The sequence below is a fragment of the Perissodus microlepis genome, chromosome 20, assembly GCF_051167445.1.
Source record: "Perissodus microlepis isolate ML-2025 ecotype Zambia chromosome 20, ASM5116744v1, whole genome shotgun sequence".
Taxonomy (NCBI): domain Eukaryota; kingdom Metazoa; phylum Chordata; class Actinopteri; order Cichliformes; family Cichlidae; genus Perissodus; species Perissodus microlepis.
In genome coordinates this window covers 18,709,046-18,730,775 of record NC_140480.1, presented here as the reverse complement: position 1 = coordinate 18,730,775, position 21,730 = coordinate 18,709,046, and the positions used below count along the sequence as shown (strand labels likewise).

At 42.6% G+C, this 21,730-nt stretch overlaps 1 protein-coding gene and 1 pseudogene across 1 annotated transcript; one reads left to right on the top strand and one right to left on the bottom strand.

Moving 5' to 3' along the window:
* Window positions 1–10,093: 10,093 nt before the first annotated feature.
* LOC146364384 (uncharacterized) lies at window positions 10,094–11,703 on the bottom strand (annotated as a pseudogene).
* On the top strand, window positions 10,768–17,851 carry LOC146364383 (uncharacterized). The gene has a single exon (XM_084916372.1). It carries the CDS (start codon window positions 16,183–16,185, stop codon window positions 17,617–17,619), a length of 1,437 nt encoding a protein of 478 aa, XP_084772498.1. The 5' UTR covers window positions 10,768–16,182; the 3' UTR covers window positions 17,620–17,851.
* The last annotated feature ends 3,879 nt before the right edge of the window (window positions 17,852–21,730 follow it).

Below are 21,730 nucleotides of genomic sequence, written 5' to 3'. Positions count from 1 at the left end.
GGTAGTGGAAAAAGGTAATTAGAGCTCACAAGGTCTGATTGAAATTGAGGCCATTCAATTTCAGTGTAAAGAAGTTAAACTACATATGTCAAGGTCTCATAATGGTTTCACCCGAAACCTCTGCTGATAATTACCCACGCCTTTTTTCACACCTTGGCTCATATGATATGTTTCATAGTTGGTCAATGACCCTGGTAAAGACAACCCCATCTGGGGTTTAAATACCTGGGACTCTCCAACATTTAGTTTTAGATCTAACGAAGGTTCTCAGATGAGGGGTGAAAGGGCTTCAAGAAACTTAGAGAATTCCGGCTGCTTTCTTTCAAAGCTCCTCAGACTACCATGACCTGGATGACTGGGAACCCTTTTTTTCTCATTCATTGTGTGCAGTCCATCTGGAGTCATCCCTGTTGGAGCTTGTCAGTAGCAAAGGCCTGAAAGTACAAAAATGGATACTGAAGAGGGCTTAAAAACATTCCCGCTTGGGGCTTCCGGTGACGCCATGATCTAGTCAAGCAGCATAAGGAACGAGCTCCGTCCAGATTAATACATTACTCCTAACTACAATTTTTAAAACTCGGCAATTTCCATTCCAACCAGCATGGCATCGTCCCTGAGAGGCAAGGGATCCAGCAAACAGGATCAAAATAAAGATAAAGGTGAGCATTTGAAGCAACTAACTTTGTCCTCGAATGCAGATGCTAATGCTACTGCTAGCACTCGTGATGCAGATACGAGGATATTAGCAGAACTGGAGAAGATAAGAAAAGATAACAAAGACGGGCATATGGAAACACAGCAAGCTCTGACGAGACTGGAGGCGTCTTTCAAGATTTTGAGAGAAGATATGACAAAGCTGGAAAACAGAACAACGGAGATGGAGGAGCGGATCGGCGACAACGAAGACTCCACCAGGCGTCATGAACGAGCCCTCCGGTACTTGTTACATAGAGAAATGGATCTCACAGCACGATGCTAGGACATGCAAAATAGACTAAGGCGAAACAACCTGAGGATCTATCGTGTCCCAGAAGGGAGTGAGGGGAGAGATGTTAAGCTGTTTGTACTAGAGCTGTGTAAATCAACTCTTCAACTTCCCGCTGATCTTAACATTGGAATAGAGCGAGCACACAGAGCCCTTGCTGCTAAACCCAAGAACCCCGACGCAGCACCGCGCTCACTGGTGGTCAGATTCTGGGACTTCTCTGTGAAAGAGACCATTCTACGACAAGCCTGGGACCAGAAGCGTGTCTTATATAAGGGCACGCAGATATATTTTGACCATGATTTTTCCCAGGAACTGCAAAAGAGGAGGGCACTGGTACGAGATGCGGTAAAGCAATTAAAGCTGAAAAACATCAGAGCCAAGTGTGTGTTTCCAGCAAAACTGAGACTGTTCAAGGATGGTGGTGAGAAGACGTTCTCAAGTTTGACGGAAGCCCTGCCGACGCTTCAAGAGCTGGGGATACAAGTGCGAGTCGACCAGAGGGAGCGCATGGAAACGGAGCTATCCCGGTGCTGATGGTCCGCTGAGGGAACTAGGGCAGGTATGACCCTCTCCCTTGACGAAATAAAAACTTTCTTTATGGAGGACTGAGATGTCACTCCCGCCGAGTTCATTTTAGTTTTTCTTGGACATAAATGTTAGGAAGAGATAAAAAAAATATATTTTTTCGCTTGTACAATGGATGGAAAGTGCCCACACAAGTGGATACCACCCCCCCACCCCACTTATATAGCCGCAATGAGCCGCTCTGCGAGCGGGCAACAGCGACGAAATAACACATTGTGTTTTTCCCCCACAGAGGACTCGTCACCACCCTCCGCCCAGGGTACACCGGGGACTGGATTACTCAGGTTGTTATTAATCCAGTCGGGTACGTGGAAGCTACTGTTCTTAATGTTCTTTGTTTGTTTAGTTCTAAATGTTTTTGTTTATCTTGGCCTGAGACCAATTGTGGACCACTATTTCATTGAGTATAATATTTTAGTTTTGTCTGTATAGGATATGAGTCTAAGATATGAAAGATCTAATTTGTGTTTCGTATAACGTAAAGGGTTTGAATAGTCCAATTAAAAGGAAAAAGGTACTGAACCAACTGAAAAACTAAAGGGTGCTCCATAGCAATGCTTCAGGAGACTCACCTCTCTGAAAAGGAACACAGGAAGTTGAGGAGAGAGTGGGTTGAACAACAATATAGCTCTACTTATCAGGATGGGAGAAAAAGAGGAGTTGCAATTCTTGTTAACCGGTCAACATATTTCCACCATGAAAAAACATTTGCGGATAGGGAAGGGCGCTATGTAATGGTGATTGGCTCTGTATGGGGGTCTAAAATTACTTTACTAAATTTATATGCACCAAACGAGGACTGTCCAAATTTCTTCAAGAATATTGCATCATTGATAGCAGACAAATCTGAAGGAATGATCTTGGTGGGAGGTGATTTCAATTGTACTTTGAAAGCAGCTGTCGACAGACTCCCGACACACAATGGCCCCAAATCCAAGAAATCTTGTAGTTTAAATACAATGATTAAGGAATTGGGCCTAGTGGATGTGTGGCGCCAGTTCCACCCCCAAGAAAAAGATTTTACTTTTTATTCACATGTACATCGCTGCCATTCAAGGATAGACATGTTTTTAATGCCTAGGACAGACCTTTATAGGACTAGACAGTGTAGCATAGAAGCAATCACTCTGATCACGCCCCGGTTTGTCTGACATTAAGACTGAACCCAAACAATCATTTTAAATATTGGAGAGCCAATGTATCTATCTTGAATAATGAAACAACCCGACAAGAACTTCAAAAGAGTCTGACTGAATATATTCAATTCAATGATAATAATGAGGTGTCTCCTTCAATCTTGTGGGAGAGTGCCAAAAGTTATTTGAGAGGTAATATTATAGCGGTTTCATCTAGACTGAAAAAGGAGAGACTAGCAGAACAAACAGAACTAGAAAACAAAATTAAGAAATTAGAAAAAGTCAGTCAGGTAACTAAAGACACTGGGACTTTGAACTCATTGAAAGAGCAGAGGCAAAAGTTGGATGATTTACTAACGTATAAGGCGGAGGGACAACTACGCTTTGTTAATCAAAAGTACCACCAATACGGCAATCGGGCAAGCCGACTGCTGGCATTTCAGCTGCGTAAAGAGCAATCAAGTAGGGTTGTTCATAAAATTAAATGTCCAAACTCTGGAAAAATTGTGTGCCAACCTAAGGAAGTTGCGAAAGCATTTTCTTTGTATTATCAGGAATTGTATAAAGAAGAAAATGTCCCAAATAAATTTGAAAAGATTGAACAATTTCTTAACCCGATTAATCTTAGTAAACTGTCTCAGGAAGAAGCTGAACTAATAACAAATCCAATCACCATTGAAGAAATAAAAAACAGTATTGGAAAACTGAAAAACAACAAGTCCCCCGGAGTGGATGGACTGCCTGGGGAGTATTACAAATTTTTTGAAAAAGAGCTAACACCATTGTTATGCAAAGTTTATAATTATGCATTATTTAAAAGTGATCCCCCCCAGTCATGGTCTGAAGCTATTATTAGTGTCATCCATAAAGAAAGCAAGGACCCGACTTTATGCATGTCTTATCGCCCTATCAGCCTGCTTTGTGTTGATTTAAAAATTCTTACAGCCATTATTGCAAATAGAATTCAAAAACATATAAGAAAACTAGTGAAACCTGACCAAACAGGTTTTATTTCCCATAGGCAAGGTTCAGATAATGTTAGAAGGGCCCTCAATCTTCAGATTATGGCACAGGAAAGGGATACCTCTTCAATGTTCTTGAGCCTGGATGCGGAAAAGGCCTTTGACCGGGTAGATTGGGACTTCCTGCAACAGACTCTCAGGCATATGGGCTTTAATGAGACTTTTATCTCATGGGTCCAAACACTATATAAGGGTTAATGGTCACTGCTCTGACTTCTTCTCTCTAGGCCGTGGCACTAGACAGGGTGAAGTGTTATCGCCGTCCTTTTTTGCTCTTAGTATTGAACCGTTAGCTGAACTGATCAGATCTAACCCTCTCATACAAGGAATTAGAGATGAAACCAATACACAACATAAGCTGTCACTTTTCGCAGATGATATTCTGCTATTTTTAGAGAATCCGGTCACCTCTGTTTTTGGTACAGTGATTATGGTACAGTGTCAGGTTATAAAATAAATACAAATAAATCTGAGGCGTTAATGATTGTTGGCAACTGGCCCACACAGCTAGATCATCTTGTATCTTTTAGACACTCCAAACAGGGCTTCAGATACTTGGGGGTAATTATTACTCCTAAAACCAATCAGCTACTTGCACTCAATTATGATCGGTTGTTCAAGGAGAGTAAGGGGGACTTGGACAGATGGAACCTACTCCCACTCACTTTTATGGGGAGGATTGAATGTATAAGGATGAATATTCTTCCACGCCTATTATTCCTATTTCAGCACCTACCCATTTTGATCCCACAGTCTGCATTCAAATTATTAGAACGCATTACATCTAAATTTATCTGGCAGAATAAACGACCAAGGGTCAGACTCAAAATGTTAATGTCTGGAAAGGAAAAAGGGGGCCTCAAGTTGCCTAACTTCAGAATGTACTATTGGGCAGCTCAATTAAATGGCTGCCTGGATTATTCGTGATTCAGAAATGCAGTGGGTATCTATGGAAGAGTATTCATTACCAGGTATCTCCCTTCGGAGTCTCCCATTTCTCAACCCCCAATCACGGAAAAAGATTAAAATAACTAACCCATGGGTCAAGCACACCGTAAAGATTTGGAACCAAGTGTTAAAAATGTTAAAAGGGAATTTGACCATGTCTCGAGCGGTTCCCATAAATGGAAATGTTGAGTTCCTTCCATCGTTGTCAGATCGGAGTTTTGAAAGGTGGGCAGAGAAAGGAATGATTACAGTCAATCAGCTGTTTGAAAAGAATACTCTTAAAAGTTTTGCCCAGCTAAGGGCTAAATATGCTTTATCCCCAGGGGACCACTATAGATACTTACAGTTAAGGGACTACATTACAAAGCATAAAGACTGGGACAATATTAGAAGAGAACCAATCGGGTTGGAAAACCATTTTATAAAACTGCTTGAAAAGTCAGGTACGTTGAAAAACCAAGTGTCTTTGATCTACCAGAAACTGCTGATTGACATGTCTGATAGTGCCTATCATATAAAACAACAATGGGAAATGGAACTCAATATAATGTTGGATGATGTCACATGGGAGTGTCTGTTGTGGCTGCCATAGAGGGGTGGGTAGTCAAATGTGGAAGGAATTTGACTGGAAGGTTAAATTAAGATTTTTTAGAACTCCACTGAAAACCTCTCTATCCAAAAGTAGTGTCAGTGATAAGTGTTGGAGAGGGTGTGGGTTTGTGGGGGACCAGACAAATATTTTTTGGGACTGTGTTTACATACAACAGTACTGGATGGATGTCAAGAACATTATACAAAACATATTGTCAGTCAACCTCCCAATGGATCCTCTGATCTTTTTGTTGGATATCTTTCCTGATGGTTTCTCCTATGAGCAGCACTTTCTCCTGCATCTCCTCCTCATGACTGCAAGAAAAATGATAACAATTCACTGGCTCAAACCAGAAACACCCACAGTTGCTCAGTGGCTTCTGAAAACTGAAAAATGTCTATACGATGGAACGGATAACAGCTCAACTACAACTAAAAGTGCCAACCTTTGAGAAAAAATGGAGACTAATTATAAAATATCTTGAAAGGACACTCAAGCCTTAACATTGTTACATCTGTGATTAGGTATTGGTATGTATGTATGTGTGTATATGTATATGTGTATATATGTTTTTTCTTTTAAATTAAGTTTTTGAATAACCCCCACCATTATATGCAGCAGATCTGGTCTCAGGTCATGTTGTTGATGTGAATTGCCTTGTTATTTTTGGCAATAAAAGTAAAAAAAACAAAAAACATTCCCGCTTGAATTTGAAGGCAGATTTAAGTCTGTAATTTCAGTGTTCCAGTTGTGAGAACAGTTTTCCCGTGGCTCGTTGGTCTAGGCGTATGAGTCTTGCTTCGGGTGCAAGAGGTCCCGGGTTCAAATCCCAGACGAGCCCATTGTACATCACAAGCTTTCAGCTTCATGGAAACCTTTGGCAAGTTTAATTCCTTCTGGGTCATACTAAATATGTTGTTTGCCAAACCTTTCAATGTTATCTGTGACACCAATTTGTCTTTCAAAAATGGCGTTACTGATTTTGTGAAGGAGTCACTCTCATGACTCGTTGAGTGATGCCATTGACTGCACAGTTCCTGCCATGCAATCTGTATATGTCACATTTTGAGAGTTACTTGGAAAGCTTACTGAGCAGGTACTAAAAAATACCTGTTACCAAGTACTCCCACCTAATGGAAACTCTAAAGACCGAGCTGAGTCAAGTTAAGTCAAGCCAGTTAGGTGCTAGTGGAAAAGGGCTATTAGTAGGGGTACAACGATACTCGTATCGATATTGAACCGTTCGATACAGTGCTTTCGGTTCGGTACGCATATGTATCGAACAATACAAAATTTTTAATTTATTTTATCAACTTTTCCTCTGATGATGCTGTCTGTGTTGAGCGCTCAGTGGATCTGCGCTCGACAGTGCAGCCTAGGCGGAGTAGTCAAACGCAGATTCACTGAGCGCAGGGCAAACTAGCGAGACAGAAGTTAAGCTCTCCTTGCAACATGGCAAATTGAACCTCCCCCACCCTAATTCAGATCTGGCGTTTGGAACTATTTTGGTTTTCATGTGACGTATGACCCTGAAGGTAAGCGCGTCATGGACAAAAGTAAAACAGTATGTTGGATGTGCCACGCAATGCTCAATTACATGGGTGGGAACCAGTGTGTTAGCGCAGTTTGCTCGTTAATGTGTTGACGCCGTCCAGCCCCACGCACGGGGCGATCCGCGGTAGCTCGTTAACGGAGATTTGCCGTGTTGTGGCGTTAACGTCATTTCAACGAGATTAACGCTGACAGCACTAGTGGGAACACAACGAATATGACTGCACATTTACTCCGACATCATCCTAGTGCAAAGACAAGTGAAAGCAGACAAAAACAACAAGCACGCATGCTACAAACTTTACCTGAGTCATTTAGACAGCCGTTAGCACATGATTCTCCTTATGGGGACCTGATATGTTTAATATGCTGCTGAGAGTATACCCCAGAAGAAGCGTATAGTATAGCTTTTATTTTTGGAAAGAGCCATTTCTCTGTAATAAACTCTCTTTTCCAAAGATGAGTGATTTCTCGATCAGATAGATTTTTTTTTTATTACTTTGTTGTTTCAGCAACATTAAATTTAAAAACTGTACTTTTGAGTTAAAATATATATTTATAATTTTAATAAATGACAAATTAAAAAGGCATGAACATTTTTTTTGTATCGAAAAAATATCAAACCGTGATACCAAAGTATCGAACCGAACCGTGAATTTTGTGTATCGTTGCACCCCTAGCTATTAGAGCTCACAAGGTCTGATTGAAATTGAGGCCATTCCATTTCAGTGTAAAGAAGTTAAACTGACTATGTCAAAGTCTCATAATGGTTTCACCCGAAACCTCTGCTGATAATTACCCACTCTTTTTCACACCTTGTCTCATGTGATATGTTTCATAGTTGGTCAACGAACCTGGTAAAGACAACCCCATCTGGGGTTTAAATACCTGGGACTCTCCAATTCCAGCTGCTTTCTTTCAAAGCTCAACAGACTACCATGACCTGGATGACTGGGAACCCTTTTTTTTTCTCATTCATTGTGTGCAGTCCCTCTGGAGTCATCCCTGTTGGAGCTTGTCAGTAGCAAAGGCCTGAAAGTACAAAAATGGCTATTGAAGAAGGCTTAAAAACAGTGTTCCAGTTGTGAGCACAGTCTTGCTGTGGCTCGTTGTTCTAGGCGTATGATTCTCGCTTTGGGTGTGGGAGGTCCCGGGTTCAAATCCTGGACGAGCATGTAGACTTGAATATCTATGCGCCTACCTCCTGGAGAGTGTTGTTCACTTGGTTGGCTCTTTTGAAGGGGGTTCTCTTCACCATAGAAATGATTGTAAGATGATCCATCTTCCTTGGACGTGAAGGTTTTTTTTGTGTTGCTGAGTTTACCAGTGCTTTCTTTATTTCTCAGGATCTGCCAGTCTGTAGATTTTGGGGCAGGGATAGCTCAGTAGGTAGAGTGGCGGCCCCATGATCAGAAGGTCGGGGGTTCGACTCCACTGAACGGCTACCCTGAGGTACCCCTGAGCAAGGTACCGTCCCTACACACTGCTCCCCGGGCGCTGCATTGGTGGCTGCCCACTGGGTGAATGGGTTAAATGCAGAGGAACTATTTCCCTATGGGGACTAACACGCACACTTTACACTTTGCTGCTCCTACTATTGTAGCAATTTCTTGGATTGTTTTTTTTTTTCTTCTCTGTTTTTGCAGCTTAAGGATGGCTTGTTTCACCTGCAGGGAGAGCTCCTTTGACCGCAGGTGAACTTTTCACATATATATCTTCCAAATACAAGCACCACAACTCAATTCCAAGACTTTTATCTATTTATTGAAAGTGATATAACAAAGGTTTGTCCACACGTGCCCATGAAATAGCCTTTGAGTCGATTGTCTAATTTCTTTTGGTCCCCTTAAAAAAAATAGGGTGGGACATGTTAATGAGCTGAAACTTGGGGTTACTCTATTCTGTAACCCCCGTTCTCTGATAACATGAGTGAGGTATCTCACTATGGGGAACGCTCTCTCAGCGTTGTCCTCAGAAGCCTCTATATCATTACTCCAGCCAGTATTGGCTGGCAGTCGTGACACTTGCGTCAGGGAGGGGCCACCCTCCTCCCTATAAAAGGGTGTGACACAGCGTCACCCGTCATTCAAGATAAGCTCACCTCTTCCTCGCGTCGTGAAAGGAGGGTGATCTGGTGAGACACCTCACTCATGTTATCAGAGAACGGGGGTTACGTAACCTCAAGTTCTCTTTCAAACATTAGTTTCGGTGTCTCACTATGGGGATATGCAGACTCCCGTATTGCCAGATAAGCCCATCTGAACGACTGACTGCCAATTTAGGAGGTCTCGTGGGGACCCACACTTAACACAGTGTGGGCTAGAGATGGTGCAGTGACATCCAACCTGTAAAACCTTGCAAAGGTCAAAGGTGAAGCCCAGCTCGCAGCTGCACATATCTCTTCTATAGAGACACCACTAAAAAGGGCCCAAGAGGTTGCCATCCCTCTGGCAGAATGAGCACGAAGTCCCTCCGGGGGGGGGGGCAGACCCGTGCTGGAATAAGCCAATTGGATCGCCTTAACAATCCAGTGGGAAATGCGTTGTTTGCTAGTGGGCTTGCCAAGATGTGGTTTAGCCCAGGAAACAAACAGCTGATCCGACCTCCTGAAAGCCTTCGTTCTCTCTATATAGGTATATAAAGCCCTAACTGGACAGAGAGCATGTAGACGCTCCTGTTCAGGGGAGGAGAAAGGAGGAGGGCAAAAAGCTTCCAGCTCCAATGGGGTGCATTGGAGATAAGGATTTTAGGAACAAAGGCCGGATTTGGCCTGAGTGTGACTCTAGAGTTATCCCGCGTGAATCGGGTGCACTCTTTGTGTATTGACAGTGCATGAATATCACTGACACGCTTCGCAGATGCGAGAGCCAGGAGCAATGCAGTCTTCAAAGACAGGATTTTTATTTCCACCTGGTTTAGTGGTTCAAATGGTGGCTGTGAAACTGCCCCCAGCACCAGGGATAAATCCCACGTGGGTACGAGAGGTTTAGACACTGGGTGGAGCCGTCGTGCCCCTTTCATGAAACGGCAGACTAGCGGGTGATGGCTCACTGGGCCATCCACGAAGCCCACATGGCAAGCTGAAATGGCTGCTAGATATACTTTAATTGTGGAAAAGGCCTTTCCTTTATCTAACAGTTCTTGGATAATGACTTTCCACACCATTCCTCAAATACCCTCCACTTGTTCTCATACAATGATCTTGTGGAGGGGGCTCTAGCACTCTGAATAGTGGCTATAACACCCTGGGGGAGTCCTGCCGTACTCAGATTCAACCTCTCACGGGCCAAGCCCACAGGGCAAGGCGCTCAGGGTGAGGGTGAAAAATCTCCCCCCGGCTTGGGAGACTTGGTCTCGTCGGAGAGGGAGAGGCCAAGGTTCGCTCCACAAGAGGGCCATAATCTCCGCTAACCAATGGGACCTCATCCACCTTGGGGCGATCAATATCATTGTTAGCCCTCTCTCTCTCACTCTGGTTAGAGTGGGAGAAATTAAGGCATAAAGCAGAGCATGTGGCCAGTTGTGAGCTAATGCGTCTACCCCTAGCGGAGCCTCCTGGTCCCTCAGGGAGAAATACAGTGGACACTGAGCGTTCTCCCTCGAGGCAAACAGATCGACCTGTGGCTGGCCAAAGCGGGTCCAGATTTGGGTCACCACATGTGGGTGCAGGGTCCAGTCCCCGTACTGCGGGTTTCCCCTGGACATTAAGTCTGCTCCCAAGTTCAGAGCTCCTGGAATGTCAGTAGCTCTCAGTGACAACAGATTGATGCTGCTCCACATGATCAGTCTTCGAGCCAGCATGTGCAAAGGACGGGAACGTAACCCGCCCTGTCTGTTGATGTACGCCACAACAGTGGTGTTGTCTGTTCTGATCAGAACATGGTGGTTTCTCAACAGGGGAAGGAAGTGTCTCAGTGCTAGAAATGCTGCTAGCAATTCTAGCCAATTTATGTGAGCACCCCTCTGTTGTGAGTCTCAGCTGCCGCTCACTGCTCTGCCCTCGTGAGTGGCACCCCAGCCCGTGAGACTCGCGTCCGTGGTCACCACCTTTCTGGCTGTGACAGCCCCCAGTGACACCCCCTGAGTGAGAAATGTGGGATTTCTCCAACAGTGGAGTGCTGCAGCGCAGTCTGCTGTCACTCTGATATGGTGGTGGGTATGGCGCTTTCGATTCAGTCTCAGTGATGCAACCCATCGCTGAAATTCCCTCATATGCAGTCTGCCTAGTGGAATGACCGCCAGTGAAGACGCCATTAATCCCAGCATCTGCAGGCATTTTCTGAATAGGAGATATCTTCCCAACTGAAAAATGCCAGCATGTGATAGCATTTTTTTACTCTGTCCACAGAGAGACACGCTCAGTACGAGGCGGAGTTTAGAGCTATTCCTATGAAAGAGATGGCCTGAGCTGGCTGCAGGACACTCTTTTGGTAGTTTATGGTGTAACCCAGCGCCATCAGATGATCCACTGTCAACCTGGTGTGCTCTCTTCCCATTATTTCTGACTCTGATAGCAGCAGCCAATCGTCTATGTATGACTTCAGATGCCACCACAGGGCATGGGATTGCCAGCTTTTCCGCTGCCCGTTTTGCAACGTCAAATAGCTCCATGCCGCAGGACTGTGTGCCGGGGTTATCACAATCGGCCCCTTGTGTCGCAGAATTCCGACCAGAGGGGGCAAAGAAAACGTCGTCATCCTCGTCCGAGACGAGATGTTCCGACGCTCCCTCAGAGGAATCGCTGAGTAGCTCGTCATTAGCCTCGAGGGAATCAGACAACATAGCTTCGCAGCTGACCTCGGCATCATCCACCAGCGGGAGGACGATATCCATCTCGTCGACCCAGCTGGTGCCTGGTGTGGCGGACTCAGTGTGCTCCATCGGTGGGCCGATTGGAGACAACTGTCATGGTCCTGAGCCTGCCGACTCAGTGTTTTGTGTTTCCTTATGCTTTTGTTCATTCCGAGTATGTATTCTGTGGTGATTTGCCATTTGTTAGGTTTCTGTTCTTTGCCTGCCTGCTCCCACTTCTCTGTGTTCCCTCCGTCTGTCCATGGTGTCACACTGTCTGCTTGTGAATCTGTCTGTTTAGTTCTGTGTCTTGTCTGGTTCTGTGTCTGTGAGTTTCCTGTTTTATTGTGAAGGTCTCCGTCTGATGTGAGTGTGTTCAGGTTACGTTTCCCCCTGTCCCGTCAGCTCTGATTTCTCCCAGCTGTATTGCCCTCCTGTCTCTCATCCCCTGATTACTGGTGTGTGTATTTAAACCCTGTGTGTTCTCCTGCCTGTTGCCGGTTCATCTGCGTTACTCTGTGTCAGTCTGCGTTACTCTGTGTTCCACGGTGTCCTGTTCCTCGTCTGCGTCTCTTTGCCTCTCATCCCTTTTGGTATCTTCTCAGGTTAGTTATTTAGTTTTCCCAGTTTAGGTTTCTTTAGTTTATTGTCCTCCCTCATTGCCTGTTTTGCCACCACTCCACTTTGTAAATAAAAATCACTAGCATTATCATCCACTGCTTGCATTTTGGGTCCTTTCTCCCTCCAACACCACACGGCTCGCCTCGGCAGCTGTGACAACCGCATTGGGTCCTTCTTCGACAGGCTAGCCTGGCGGGCTAGCCTTTGGCAAAGGCTTTTTAGGGTGAAGCAAGCGCAGTGTTCGCATATACCCAGTGTGGAAATAGCCGCTTGGGCATGTTGCAGCCCGAGGCACATCACACACGTGTCATGTGTATCTGAACCTGAGATTTTGCAACCGCAGGGGCAAATTCTGGGCAGCGGTTTGCAGTCTGCCATATTAAGGAAGCTTGGTGTAGCTAGCTTGGAATGGCTGGACAGCTAACGCTGATTTTTTATTTTTATTTTTTTTCTTCTCTCAGTCGGGTAGCTATGGTGAGCTAGTATGACCTAGCTAGTGTGGTGGCTAGTGCTTGTGCGACTTGGCTTGGTGACTGTGTGTAGCAAAGACAGTTAGCTTGGTCAGCTAACTGTTGTGCTAGGTGCGTGGTGGCAGCTAACACACTCTCCGACCTGGCTCTGTGGTGAAGAGCAGGCGACTCGAAACGCGAGTGGTGCTAGCGCCCGGTGACCAAGGTGTTAGCTTGCTCGCGTGGACAGTTAAGCTAGCACTCACGTTCACAGTCAAGAGAGATGAGGTTTCTAAGAAGCAAGAAGAGGAAATTGAATGACGGGTGACGCTGTGTCACACCCTTTTATAGGGAGGAGGGTAGCCCCTCCCTGATGCAAGCGTCACGACTGCCAGCCTATAGGGCTTTGGAGTTGACATCACGCTGCAATGCATTGTGGGAGCGCGGCACCATTTTCGGGGTCTACGAATCAAAACAAATACACTGTGTTGGAACGACGATTACAAGACGCTTAAAAGCAGCTCAAAAGAGAATGGACTGTATAGAGACCGATTTCGTTCAGAGGCGAAGTGGCGGTACTTGCAGAAAATAGCGTGCATTGGAAATGTGGACCCGTATGAAATACGGCCGTGGAGTAGAAACCCTGAAGACCAACCGCTATTGACGTAGCCTGACATATTTTCGTACCTTATCTGTGGAATCAGCGCGTACAAGTCGTCATTCAAACAAAGGTAAGTCAGCTCGAGTACTGCGTGTGAAATGCGTTTGATTTCCCTGCAAACATTCAGATTAGTGCAGCATAAATTAATTCATGAGGGGAAATTACAGTGAGAACACGTGGAGGCTGTTAGGTGGATAACATAGTGAGTTCAGTGCATTGATGTGACATTGTCCTGATGGATTTAGTTATTCTTTATGGTTAAAGAAATTGCAATGATTTATTCATATTTATTATTAATAATTCTCATTATACATCTTGCTTCCATATTTGTATCCTGTGTCACTAAAAATCCATTTTAATTTAGTGTTATACATTGATTAATGACCTGCAGAATCTCCTGATCATATTAAGTGATTCATAATTGTCACTTTATGCTTTCTTCATCTTGATAGTGATTACATCCTTGCATCTCATACTTTAGGTTCATTTTCTGCAGGCAGGTTTCTGACAGAGAACAGGCAGATTTAGAATATAACATGCAGCGTTCTATAGATGGATGCATAAAGAAATGAAAAATTACATGTATGTGCTAACTTTCTAAACACTTTGTTACATTTATGATAAAGTAGATTAAACACATTTATGTCGGCCTTGGCTCATAGTTCTTGTCTTTAAATTAACTTTGCCTGTGTGTGTTTCAGGTCCTGCACTCTCAAAGACTGAATGAACCAGCATTGCAGCCATGGGTCACTGTGAGCATCACAGGGAAGGTTGAAGCCGCCCACTGCACCTGTAAGGCCGGAGTCGTGGAGACCTGCACCCACGTCGCTGCTCTTCTGTTTAATGTAGAAGCAACAGTGTTGATCTGTGGCACAAGGACTGTTACAGATGAACCTGCATACTGGGTTTTGCTGGGTAATGTGACCAAGATACAGCCAGAGGTTGGCCATAAGATAGACTTCTCCTCTTAAGCTGCCCAAAAAAGGCTCTCGATCAAAACATAAACAGACCATCCGTAGTGACAGGTAAAAGGAGCCGTCCTCAAAAAAGAAAAATCCGACCTGCTACTGTGGAGGAGTTGTCACTGCTATAATGCCATAATGTTTTATCTAGGGGTCTAGATTTATGCCTGTAGTGCACTGCCGTGTAAATAATTAGCATTTACTGAATATGTACTGACTGAGTACCACTGTTCAAAAATTGAATAAAGAAACAAACTAATTTTTGCCCCTTTTTTTTGTTTTTTAATTAAAACCACTTTATAGAACATCACATCCGTTACAATGTAGAATCCATGTCATTTATAGTTTACAAATGACAAAATGTTTACATAAAATCATGACAGTGTTTACATGATATCACCCACTACTAACATTACTTTATTTACTGTATCTTTTGAAAAAAAAATACCACTATTTATACAGCAAAAGACTTAAGAATATTTAACAGGAGCAAGTTTCATTTTTCCCTGGTTTTATTACCACACTGTTCAACAAACGCAGCAAACCTTCACCATCTTATCCAGAAGGGTCACCTCTTCACCCTCACATGGAAGAAGTAATCTGATTGGCATGGTGGTATGTTTGAAGCAGGTCCCTTGTGTAGCGCTGAAACCCAGTTTCATCCATTTCATAGGCTGGTTTGCTGCAATAATGCCAAATAATTAGCAACTCTATAAATAGAAGGTAGGTCTGCAAAATCACTCAGTAGGATGTTTGTTCTCATTTGCTATGAGCTCAGAGCGCATCGAAAATAAAACTAATAGGCTATAAAGAGTGATATGAACATATTTAGAACTTACCGGAATGAAAATGTCTGGAGCACCAACAGATATTTGGAGATGGAAGAGAACTGGATATCAGCTTGTCTCACAGCTGCTATCCAGGCTAGACGCCTTCGTTTGGTAACATCGATACACGAGCTGCCTCATGTTGCTTCCAGGTTGGGAAAGAATGAAAAGACAAACCCTTTTCAAGCTTATTCTCTTGCCGGTCGTGCGATCGAACATTGCAGCCGACCACACAGCAAATACGAACCATGGCTGTTGTGTGTGCCTTCGCTCCTTTTTCGCTTGCGCTTTGTTTAGACCCCCAAAATGGCGGATCGGGCCAAAATCCTTTCCACGCCCACCCCCGTGACATCACGCTCCAAAGCCCTATAGTCAAAATCTCTATCGTTGGCCAAATTTATATCATTTCTATCGTATATCGTTTATATCGCCCACCCCTACTTTTGAGTATCACTAGAAATATTATAAACAGTCGTCTCCATACCACAGTTTGCTATCAGTAAACACCCACAGCATTCACTGTTAGCATACCACATCCATGTTAGCAGTGTATAAACGATAGTTTAGCATACATTAGCACAGGCATCAATAAAGGACTACCGTACTAAACACTTTTACTAACCGCAGGCGGATGGACAGGCGACAGGGATTGAGCGCCTATAGTTGGTGTCTAAGCGGGCGATGCTTGGACCAACGCGGGACAGCAGGTCCTCAAACTGGGCGAGGGAAAGACGGTGGTACCGCTGAAAGCGGCCGTCATCCAGGCGCAGCTCCTGGAGCAAATGTTGAAAACTCAAAAAAACTAAAAAAAAACCCATCCCCATTTTAAAATGTCATGTGACAATCTGATTGATCTGATTGGCTTACGGAGTGATGATGTCACAAGGACATCTTCAATACCTTTGATCCTTTGAAGTTCTGAAGTCCTTAAATACGGATCAGAAGCAGCAATTTTAAAGAAGTTTGTTCGCAGCCTTCAAACGTTCGACAAGAGATACATTTGGAAATATTTCTAAACCTTTTCAGAGTCACTGTGCACAGGCTCCAACATGCGTCCACGAAAACGCCGACAAAGAAAAAAAGATAATGCTGCCTGTCCTTCGTGGTCTGGCCAGCCAATCTCTCCAGGAGAAATGACCATGGATGGTGTCTTATCAGTCCAAAGGGCATTACAGGAAAGTCAGAAGGAAAACTCTGACCTCCATTACAAAGTTAAACAAATTGAAGAAGAGAAGCGTCAACTAGAGGAGAAGTGCAGACAATTGGAAGCACGAAATAAAGACCTGGAAGGAAAACAGCAACGCCAGCCTGATATAAAAATTATCAATGAGGGCTGGGGAATGAAGTTTGGTCAAGGACGAAAGAAGTTTTTTTCCCGCTTTCTTTCATCGGGAACACAGAGTGCTGAATTAAAAGAAACATCTGCCCAGCTTCAAGGAAAGAAAGCTACTATTGAGGAGATACAATGGGATCTCCAAAACATGGAGCAAAAGAATCAGGTGCTTCAAGGAAAGCTCAATGAAGCTGAGAAAACAATTGAAAAAATCCACCAACAGAAGACTGAACCGGAAATACAAATGGAGCACAAACTGAAAGGCATGAAGGAAACTTACGGAGATCTGATAGTCAGGTTTAATGAAACAGAGTGCAAAAATAAAGAGCTTCTTGAAGAAAAAAAGCAACAGGAAGAAGAAAAACGTATTCTCCAGGACTTTGAGAGAAGGAATCTAGAACTGCGAGAATTTTGTAATAACATGAAGGACAAAACATCTGAACTGGAAAGAGAAAAGGAAATACAAATGCAGCACAAACTCAAAGCCATGAGGGAAATGTACGTAGATCTGAAAGTCAGGTTTGATGAAACAGAGTGCAAAAATAAAGAGCTTCTTGAAGAAAAAAAGCAACAGGAAGAAGAAAAACGTATTCTCCAGGACTTTGAGAGAAGGAATCTAGAACTGCAAGAATTTTGTAATGAAATGAAGGACAAAACACCTGAACTGGAAAGAGAGAAGGAAATACTGGAAAAACAATGTTCAGAGATGCAGTGTACAATCAATGGAATAAGGAAAAAACACTCAGAGCTCATGAATGTAATGTTGTTGAGGGTCAGTGACTTGAAGAGCCAAATAACTGAAATGCAGGCACAAAAGCAACAACAAGAGAAAAAATGTGAATACCTGCTGCGTATGCATCAAGAATTCAAGAGAAAAATTAACCTGATAGAAGAGATGCACAACAAAAAACAAGAGAGAAATACAGACATGTGCAAGGCAAATCGAATGGAGGAGGCAACATACAAAGACCCGAAAGAAAAGCCTAGAAAAGAACAAGCAGGATTAAAAGAAATGGAGCAAAGATGCAAGCAACTCGAGAAGCAAAATGCAGAAACAAACGATCAGTTGAGAACCCTTATCCTGGAGAAAAAAGCGCTCATGGAAAAATACCTGGAAACGAAGAAAAGAAGCTTCTGCTGGTTATTCAGATGATTTAGCCTCGTCCTCCTCCACCTGTGATCCATCTTAATTTTCACCTCTCCTGTCCCCCCTCTCCCTTTCTCTCCTAACACATATTCCCTACCTTCTTAATCTTTTTTCTTTTTTTCACCCTCACCCCCCAACCAGTCCCAGCAGTTGACTGCCCCCTCCTGAGCCTGGTTCTGCTGGAGGCTTCTGCCCGTTAAAAGGCAGTTTTTCCTCTCCACTGTCGCCTAGTGCTTGCTCAGAGGATTGTTGGGATTTTCTCTCCTCCCCCCCCCCCCCCCCCCCCCATTTACTTATTTGATTGTTTAACCTTTCTTTTATGTTGTTTCTGTAGTTACTTGTTTTACTTTTTTCAACTTATGTAACAAAATAATAAACCAATTAAATTTATCATTTGAGTATTTTTCATCTAATCTTTACAGAATTAAGCTCTGTCTTTTATTTGCTTGTTAAAACTCCATAAATGGTGAAGTAAAAACCCTGGGATATGGTTTAAAACATTGAAATAGACTAACCAACTAGTCTAAAACTAAGAAACACTTAAATATTACGTTAAATTGAAAACAGTTAAAAAGAAATATCCCCATTCAAAAATGTCATGTGATAATCTCATTGGCTTATGGAGTGATGATGACATCATCACTCCTGGAGGGAAAAAGGCGCACAAAAGTGGCAGGAAGACGAAGAAAAAACACGGCATAATGATACTTTTACGTTTTGAAATCTACAAAGGTTTGCACTGTGAGAATCAACTTGTGAGAACTGTGACTAATCTTCATGTGTGTGTGTAAAAAAAATAAATAAATAAAGTGAATAAAGTGTGTGGCGAGGGGCTAGTTATTCTGAGAAACCCTGCAGCAATAAATGAGGGACCACTGTATATACTTTCTCTATGAGTCTCCAGGTGAAGGCAAAGCCATGAAGTCGTCCACTAGACAGTCACAGATGGCCGTCGCTACCTGGGGGATGATCTGGCACACCGTGGACACACCAACTCTGTAACTGAACGCGATGGTCCTGAAGGAGTCCCTGGTGGCAAGGAACCTGGACAAAATTGTTCAAAATTAGTATTATGTGTACTGCAGTTACAAAATACATTATTCAAACTCCAAAATACTTTTGTGATGTCAGATTTAAATTACAAAACATAAATCTTACATAAAACATTTTGTAATTATAAGGATAATTACATAATATATATTAGATATAATATAAAACAGTCAGTTGTGTTTTGTTTTAACTTTACCATATCATAATTTGATTGGTAGCAACTTTTACCACCACAGTGAGCCAATCACTCATAATTCCTAAACATGTCAATCAGGTAGGAATGAAGTAAGACATTAATAGAAATAAAGAGTTATATGTAGCCCTTTCCTTGCATAAATCATTGCTAATATTTTTGAAAAATTAACCTGTGATAAGACAGCATATCAAGATAGAATATGCTGGATAGAACCATATCCTCCTGACTACCAGGAAAAAAAATGTTGTCCAATCAAAAAAAAATTTAAATCCCCCAATGTTTGTAAGGTAATTAGAAGACTGAAATAATTTTTTGGGAAAAAAAAGTTTACATTTTTTAGATATCACATGTCCACTGCAGAGGACATTGGAAGGCCAAACGTGTAAAAATGAACTTTGATGGCAAACATTTGCTTCAACTCTTCACCAAGGAACTGTAGTGGTTTCTTCCCCCAAAACTGCAAGTCACTGCTATACTGAAGCCACGAGTTGGTGATTGCCAGATCAAAAAGTAGAAAACTGCACATACTGTCAATTTCTGAGTGCAAGAGACCATCCTGTAGAAACTCAACATTCGGCAACAAGGTCCACGTCACCTATATTGGTAGTGTACTCAGCAATTGCCAGTGGACTTGGCACATGGACAAACCTTTTGTTTTTCTTAGACCATCTTGTGCGTCTGTCCTGAGGTTGATTGCAATAGGCAGAGGATGTCATGACAACTGTCCAACCACTTAATGACAGCAAGTTCAGGTCTGAGTACCATCCCTGATGCTCCTCCTTCTTTCTTCTTCAAGGGCTTATTCCCTATGATCTTCTTCATCAGACAACTCAAGATCTGGGTTTCCCTCATCAAACTGCAATAAATTTCTTTCTGCTTCTAAAAAGGACTCCTTTTCTGGTCATTTAAAAAAACAGAACAAAATGGAGGAAATGACTACAAATGTCCACTACGGAGGACATTTTTTAAACACTTCAATACTATACTAAAATGAAGTTAGAATTAAGCATACTATGTTTTAATGTGTTATTAAGAGACTTATTTAAAATATGTTAACAACATTTATAGCTAAAAATTGCTCAATAAGAAGTTTTATGCACTTACTTTTCTTCTTCCCATAAAATGTGCTTGCAGCGATGGCCACCATGTTCCTTAATGAAAAAACTAAAGTTCCCAAAGCTCCACCCCTTCACATTTGGTATCATTGGAAAGCCCTAAATGTCCTCTGTAGATACCAAAAGGAGGCAATTCTGTAGTATGCAGTGCATGGGAGATATTCAGGTTTAGAAAGGTGCTCTACAGAGGACAAATTTGCATTGCTGGTAGTCAGGAGGATATAACTAAAGACAAACCAAACTGTTCACAATTTTATCTAACTCTCAGTTTTAAGAAAGGCTGGTGACCCCTGTTATAGAGTCTGACAGCTGCGGGGATTATATACAAATATTCAACTATACCAGAATTAAACCAGGTCTAAATAAAAAAAAAAAAGGAGTATCACTACAAAGATTAACCCACAGTGGTCCTCATACCACAGTTTGATATCAGCAAACACCGAGAGCATACACTGATAACATAGCATAAATCGAATTAAATCGGGACTTGATGAGACCTTTTGAGTAGGGCTGGGCGATATGGCCTAAAATCCATATCGCGATATAATTTGAAGCATGTGCGGTAACGATATATATCACGATATATATTCTTTTCTTCTGTATAACGTATTTCCCACACAAAAAATCCTTTAATTTTCTCAAAAATTGAGAGTGTGCCTTATGTATGAATTCTGGTTGTGCTTACTGACCTCGAACCGATTTCTGCGTGCAGAAATCTGTTAAAAAATGTTTTAGTACAACTTTGGTAATCTGCACTGCTTGATGGATTGTCAGAGCATTACGGCTGCCGTAGTGAGGAGCTTCGCGGAGTAATCTGGGTCCAAAACTCTGTCCATTTCAGGTCCCAAAGTCAAATGAACACTAAGAGTTAAAAACGGTCTAAATTCTTTCATCTTTAATTAAATCATCAGCGTTGCTGCTTTATCGGGTGTAACAATTAAGTTTTACATCCATGAAAACAGAATTTATTAAATTTAACGGAGTTAGAAGTTAATAGGAAGTTAGCTCGCTAGTTTACACCTAAACATTTCATACCATGTTCTGACAGAGACTTTTGAAACTAATTAAAACGTACAGCTCTGCTACCACTTCCAACATAAATGAAGACAGAAAACTAAACAGCAGTGGTGTTTGCAGGGTTACTAAAGTTGGATTACCTGGTATATAATGATGTGCTACGTGATTGCTAGCGACACAGCTATGTTAGCATAACATTAGCACAGTGAAGCTGGAGGATGAACGCCAACTTTTTTTCCACTCATTAAAAGTTAACGTGAGGGATTCTGGTGGTCAGGGACAAATGCAATCGCATAGCAGGATGCTATACATGGGCCAAACTTCAGTCAGGAGAACAACTGAGATTATTCATCCACAATACGAGGTTAGTTATTAATATACTGCAACAACATGGGAATAGAACAGCTGCGAGAGAATTCAACATCAATGAATCAATGTTACGGAAGTGGAGGAAGCGCAGTTTTTGGCTTTCCCCATATTTCAAAAGTGCTTCATGTCTTTGCTATGACTGTCGCCTAGTGATGCGCGAATCATGAACGAATCGTTCAATACTCGAGAATCACTTTACTGACTCATGAATCATGATTCACAAGCCCAACTGACTCACTGACTCATCCCTGTTGCTGTTAGCAGCAGTATATCTAGCTTATAATTAAAATTGTGGAGAAAAACACAACATCCAGTATCTTAGCGAAAAAAATTCTGCTCTGAACTGGAAGAAAAAACCCTGAGTAGAAGC

Bases quoted from the DNA above. Each gene is read 5' to 3' on its own strand.
- LOC146364383 (XM_084916372.1), top strand. From the start codon at position 16,183: ATGCGTCCACGAAAACGCCGACAAAGAAAAAAAGATAATGCTGCCTGT.